At 50.5% G+C, this 6,699-nt stretch overlaps 1 protein-coding gene across 1 annotated transcript in view; it reads left to right on the top strand.

Annotated features, from left to right (window-relative positions):
- The first annotated feature begins 210 nt into the window (after window positions 1-210).
- The window catches only part of EVL (Enah/Vasp-like), a 73,312-nt gene continuing 66,823 nt past the window's right edge, over window positions 211-6,699 (top strand). The window contains exon 1 of the mRNA XM_021679838.2: window positions 211-324. Coding sequence (XP_021535513.1) covers window positions 314-324 — 11 coding nt within the window. The 5' untranslated portion in view covers window positions 211-313. The remainder of the gene's footprint in view (window positions 325-6,699) is intronic.

Genomic DNA, 6,699 nt, shown 5'->3' with positions numbered 1-6,699 from the left:
CCCTCACAGGAAGTGCTTCGGGGCTTGAGGCCGGGGCCTGGGGGTTCCGGGTGGGGCAGTGGTTGCACCGCCCACGCCAGTGGGGCTCTGCGCGCTGAGCCTCTCGTTTCTCTCTCTGCTCCCTAGCTTTCAGTTTGTAACTGGGGTTTGTTTCCCCTTTGTCTCTGGTTCAGCTTCCTTTTCCTGTTTGGTTTTAAGTAGAGTCTAAACATCAAGTTGCTGCCCTCCGAGGGTCTGTGGTCCTCTGATCGGCATAGCCTGTGGGAGTACGGACTCACCTCCTCAGATTTCCCTGTGCTAAAGCCTTTCAGCCATGGCCACGGGGTGAGTATGGGGACCAAAAAGGGGACAGAGGAATGTCAAGGGGAAACCTAGACTCATAATGGTGTAGAGCTGAAGGGACCATAGAAATCATCCCAGATCCCCTTGTTATACTAATGGGGAGATCAAGGACCAGAGGGCTGGGGACTTACCCAGGGTCACACAGCAAGTTAGTCACAGAGCCCACCTACTCTCCATCTGCTGGTCTGTCATTACTCGGGCCCATGTCTCCTGATGTCTGTGATCTTTAATGGCTTCTGTGTTGAAAGCCCTACTCAGAAGTCAGACAGCTGCCTCAGATTGTAGAGGGGGTCTGAACCATCTAAGGGCGTTGTGGGTTGGCTCTGAGGTCTTTGGCTCTTCTCTCCAGAATGGCCTGAAAACATTCAGGTTGTTTTCTCTAAATCCTGGGCAAAGAGGGAAGCACCGAGGTTCCTTTTTTAGTAGAAACTTCATGAACTGACTAGCAGAGTCCTGACCTGCTTGAGAGGTTGGTGACTGACTCAGGCCATCGGCCCCTCAGACTCCTGCTCAGTCCGTGTGTAGGCGGCAGCCAGTCCACATTGTGCACGTCTAATTGTGAGTGCACTCTCTAAAGATGGGGTGGCACTTTGGATGTGATTGTCCCCACCCTGCGACCCCATGAAAGATTGTAGGTGATAAGACAGTTTTATCCTCTGGGATTCTTGATGTTTGCTTGATTAGCTCATTCCAACTTTGTGTCTCAGCGTGAAATGATAATCCCTCACCTTACAAAGTACTTTACAGTTTACAAAGTGCTGTTTCACCAGTTTTCTTACCTGGTTCTTTCAACCGCGTCGGGTGGATCAGGAAGGTGCTATCACTCCGGCTTTGAGGAGGAAGAAGCCCAGCCTCTGGAAAGCAGTGGCACTGGCCCAGGGTCGCACAGCTAGGAGAGGCAGGACAGCCGCACCCTGCGTTTTTTCCAGGGCTCCACACAGGCGCTCTGGAAGCATTTGGCAGTGAGCTAATAAAACTGGCCCTACAGTAAGTAGCTCTTGGCCGATACTCCTTCTGCTCAGCAGAAGCGGGTATTTGGTCAGGGGGCGCAGCAGCCTTGGCCGGGCCTTTGGAACCCTTTCCTCTAGGCCCAGAGTCGCCAGGGCCAGGGAAACCCGCTGTCTCTTTATGGTTGGCTTTATTCCTGCTCCTTTGCAACCGGGTTTCTATCATTTTAGTAATTTTCCTATAACTTTAAAGGACTTGTAGGTGGAGCTGTGGAGAACAGAATACTTTAATTTCAAAGGCATGTGAACTTCCAGAGTGGGTAAGGACCAGAGTCGTTTTCAGCTGTGAATTACAGTGTGAAAAGCCCAGGCAGTTTGCTCTATCCTGTCAACTGCTGCTGCAGAAAAATGAATCTGAAGTAAATGGGGAGGAAGCAAAACAGTTTTTTTAAAGGTCTTTTTTTTTTTTTTAAGATTTTATTTATTTATTTGAGAGAGAGAGAATGAGAGAGAGCACATGAGAGGGGGGACGGTCAGAGGGAGAAGCAGACTCCCTGCCAAGCAGGGAGCCCTATGCGGGACTCGATCCTGGGACTCCAGGATCATGACCTGAGCCGAAGGCAGTCGCTTACCAACTGAGCCACCCAGGCGCCCTAAAGGTCTTTTAAAATAGTAAGAGTCTTAAGAGTTTTCCATCTTGAAAGGCCCTTAGAGACGATCCATAGTCGATCATCCAGGTTAGTGGTGCTTTAGGCCTCTTACCCTCCACTTCAACCAAATTAACTGTCTTTTATCTTGTTTAAGTATTATTCGGTATTTCTTTGAGGGAAAAAAATGTGTATTGTTGGCAGTGTTGGTTTTGAAGTCTGAAAACGTCCTCGCGAGCCCAGTTCTGAGGTACACAGATCAGGAAATGGAGGCCCAGAGTCCAGGCAGGACTGGTCTGGTGGATGAAGTAGTGGCCCAAGCCTCCCCACGCAGGGCTGCTGGGGCACCATCAGTAGCAACAAGCACAGCAGCTAGAAAACCTGCAAGCTCTTTGGTTCTCCTCCTGCTGACCTAACGGGAATATAACATCTAGGTTCAGAGTCACCATCGTGCCTGTGGTGGGGATCCACAGGGCCTTCGAACCATGAAAACTTGTCTTCCAGCCCCCGCTCTGGCCACCCGTAAGCCAAGAAGCATTTCCCCGCGTGCTTAGCCCTGGGCTGGGAGCGGGAGTGCGCCGAGCACATGCCATGTCCAGCCTGCTCTCGTTGGCAGCGTTGCCTTTCATTCTGCCAGCAGTTCCGTGGGCAGTAAGTCTTGTTTTTATTGCTTCCATTGCACAGGGGAAGAAACCAAGGCAAAAAAGGAGCACCTTGCCAGGAAACGTAGCCTTGAGCTCCTGGCTCCTGCCTCCAGAGGCTTAGTTCTTTGCCCTTCCGCACTGCCTGAGAGCCGGTGTCTGCTCAGAGATGTAGAGACACGCAGGGTCAGGGAGACAGCACTCAGGAGTAGAGAGCCACGAGTCCCCAGCGCCACGCGGCACACACAGTGATGAGTGTAGACGGGAAGGGCAACAGGAGCTGAGAAGTTGGGGCTGCCAGGAACGACTCTGAGGAGAAAGTGGGACCTCGGGTGAACTCTGAAGGATAGCGCATGATCTTTAGAAAGGAACCAAACAAGCATCCCAGTCAGCATCAGCCAGGGGCTGCTCTGGGTCCCAGGGAAACAGGGGAACGAGAGAGGCCGTCTTGTCCTGAAACTGTACCGGAGGCAGGGTAGGGAGGAGAGTCAAGAAACCATAAGTCAAAGATAAGAGAGAGACCAAACAGTACCAGAGGCTGGTTGCAAATGACTATGCACCAGGTGAGGGACATTTATTCAGACACCTTAGCCATGAGGTCACGAGGCTGCCATGCAAAAATCTGAACATGGAACATGAGGTGGGGGCACGTGGGGAGAGACAGCAAGTGTAAAGGCCCTGACAGGGGAACAGTTTGGTGGGGTCAGGGGTCAAGGAACAGGGAGGCTGAAGCTACATGAACCAAGGGAGAGGGAAGGGTGATACGGGCCGAGAAGTGGACAGGCCTTCTCACACAGCTGACAAGCCTGGTGAGGAGGTTAGGTTTTATTCGTTGTGTCTCAGGAAGCCTTTGGAGGGTGGTTAGCACAAGGAAAGGCATCGATGGAGATTTAGGAAACTCATCCTGGCCACTGGGTGGCTAATGCTCTGTGTTGTGGCAAGAGTGGAGGCAGGAAGACCTCCGGGCGCTCTTGCGGTCGTCCAGGTAGGAGGGGGCAGCTGGGGCTGGGGCTGGGACTGGGGCGGTCAGTGTAGGTGGGGAGCGGTAGCCGGATTCGGGATGCGCTTTGGAGGCACGGCCTGCAGGACATCCTGCTGGGTCACCTGTGGGTCACCTGTGGGTATGAAGGAAAGTGAATCAAACCGGACTCAGGTGGCCTTTGGTTTCTTTTGCCACAGTGGGGGTGGGGGGCTTGATGTAAGCAGCTGGAGTGCCAGCTGGGGGGTCCGTAGGGTTTTTGAGCCTGTGCAAGACAGGCTCCCAGTAAATGTCAGTCGAACAAGTCTGCACTGAGTGGGAACCAGCTGATCCCAGAGTGCGGTAGGAAAGGCTCCGGGAGAGAGTGTCTGCCCCTTTCCGGTGGAGCCAGCTAATTTCAGTCCCTTCCCTTGTCTCCCTCTTGTCCTTATTGTGCTTGGTTGGTGTTTTGTTTTTTCTAAAGGCTTATCACCTTCCAACATACTACATAACTTATTTTTTTTTTTTTAACCCTAATTTTGAAGTTTTTTTTTTTTTAAGATTTTATTTATTCATTTGAGAGACAGAGAGAACACAAGCAGCGGGAGAGGCAGAGGGAGAAGGAGAAAGCAGACTCCCCACTGAGCTGGGAGCCAGACATGGGGCTCGATCTCTGGACCTGACCTGAGCCAAAGGCAAACACTTAACCATCTGAGCCACCCAGGCGCCCCTTACTTATTATTTTATTATTTATCCATCTCTCCACGCCTGTAGAATCTAAGTTCCAAGAGGGGAGAGGCTTTTGTCTGTTTTGCTCACTGATGCAAAAACAATATACATTTATCGAATTGCTGGATTTCATTAACTACTTCTGATGTATGATTCTGGAGATGCCCGGGCTACCAAAACTCCTACTCAGTGGTGCTTCCCAGTGTGGCGTGGTAGAGAAGAGGCCAGAAAAGCAGACGTTTTGCTTGCTGTCAGGTAGTGAAGGTGCCAAGGCTCCCCGTACAGTCGGTAGTTGGTGGGCTGCTTGTGCACACTAACTGCTGCTTGCCCCACTGCCCTGCAGATGTTGAATTTGTGGAGGTGTGAGAAGCCTCACACAGCCTGGGTCCGGCCCACACCTTCGCCTCTGCGGCAGGGTTTGGAAGACCCCCTCTAAGAGGAGCTGGCGTTTCCTTGGACGTCTTATCCTCACAGGCGAGTCAGAGAGCCCCAGAAGCTTATAGTCAGACAAGCCCTTGCAGATCACGTTGTTCAGCAGCTGCTCCCAGGGACATGTAGCCAGATCATTTGGAGAGCTTTTTGAAACTTCTCTGTCTTCTCTCGTTCCAAAGAATCAGATGTGCCTCCAATTGAGGCACATTACCACAATGATTCTAGGCCGTTCTCATGAGAGTGTGTTGTGTTCCTCGGGTGTCCTGGGCCGAAGATGGCTGACAACCGATCTCATCCAGTGGTTTTACTTTGGTAGCTGAACCCATAAAGGCGGAAAAAGAACAACAGCTACCCTTTCTAGAGTGTTCCGTGCCAAGCATTTTTCCAATCATGTGATGTACACTGTATTTAATCCTCATCCTCTGAGGTCTGGTACCATTAGTCCCAGCTTGCAGGTAAGAACAGGGGTCAGCAAAGAGGTCACTCATTCCAGGTCACGGTGGTATCACTTGACAGAGTTGGATTTGAAACCAGATCTCTTGTGTTCTCAAAAGCTAAGCTTAGCTGTATCCTCTTGAAGGAACTTGCCCCAAATTGCAGAGTCAAGGTTAGGATCAGGGCCTCCTAATTTCTGTTATCCTCTGTAGTCTCTGATTTCACACCGTTCATACCACGAGAGACGGGGAGACCTCCTCTGCCCTCCTGTGGCACCCTGTGCCTGTCTCTGTCAGTCATTCATCATCTGCGCACCCAGCCTGCCACAGGACATGGTATCACTCCTTTCTGCCTGTCCCTGCACTTACTTAGATGTGTAGTGAACTGAGCCGATTGCCATGCTGATGAAGGGATATTAGCTGGGGCTCGACCAGGTCTCGTTCCTTGGCTATTAATTTACCCTTGGAGATAAGCATACTGCCCCAGTCCTTGGTCCAGCCAGATCTCTATAGCTGTCCCAAGGCTGTGTTGAAACCCATTCCATTTCCACACGTGAGCAGAATCATAGACTGTGAGGACACAGGCACGTATCGGAACTTACAAATGTTTCTGAGGTTTGAGTAGTGCCAGTGTCCACATGGACAATCAGATGGCTCCCCACAGAAAGGGCTGTGTTGGTGGCCTTGAAAGAAAGTGTGGGAAGGAGGCGTGAGCTTCTGTCTAAGAATATCAGACTCTCTCAACAGTTGGTTGGAGTGTTTTTTCCAGATTCCACTAGACTCCACAGAGAAGTGGAGAGCAGCTGTCCAAGCATCTGGGCTGGTGGCATTGTAACAGGGAAAAGGCAAACATCTTGATTGCAGGTGACGTAGCAGTCTGATCCTCCCAACCAATTTGGATGGAAGAAAAGATGTCTGGGCTCACACTGAATTTAGGCTTCATTCACCCCAAGCTTTCCTTTCATTCTGACGCTTACAAAAATGGGGCTCAAACAGTCAGCATTTGAGTTTCTGCGTGTGAAAATACGCGGACCTCACCTGCTGTTTTCGTTGCTGTAGTTGAGCCGTTCTCAAATGTGGTCAGGAGAACCGCCCTTGTAGGGGTCTGTGAGTCAAAACTATATAACAGGGGCGCCTGGGTGGCTCAGTTGGTTAAGCGACTGCCTTCGGCTCAGGTCATGATCCTGGAGTCCCGGGATCGAGTCCCGCATCGGGCTCCCTGCTCAGCGGGGAGTCTGCTTCTCCCTCTGACCCTCCTCCCTCTCATGCTCTCTGTATCTCATTCTCTCTGTCTCAAATAAATAAATAAAATCTTTAAAAAAAAAAAAAAAAAAAACTATATAACAACACTAAGATATTGTCTGCCTTTGTCACTCTTATCCCACAAGCGCACAGTGGAATTTTCCAGAGGCCACATGACATTGTGTTGACATTGTCACTGTGACAGGTAATGAAATGTGTGCTTGTGCGTTCCTGTGTTTTAAAAAATTCTCAGTTTTAATTTCAACTGTGGTAAATACAGATAGACTTAACTACATAAACAGAAGCTTTTTGGCATCCTCAGTAGTT

Source organism: Neomonachus schauinslandi, chromosome 9 (assembly GCF_002201575.2).
Source record: "Neomonachus schauinslandi chromosome 9, ASM220157v2, whole genome shotgun sequence".
Lineage (NCBI taxonomy): Eukaryota > Metazoa > Chordata > Mammalia > Carnivora > Phocidae > Neomonachus > Neomonachus schauinslandi.
The sequence above is the reverse complement of the archived record's forward strand: the minus strand, read 5'-3'. Positions and strand labels throughout refer to the sequence as shown.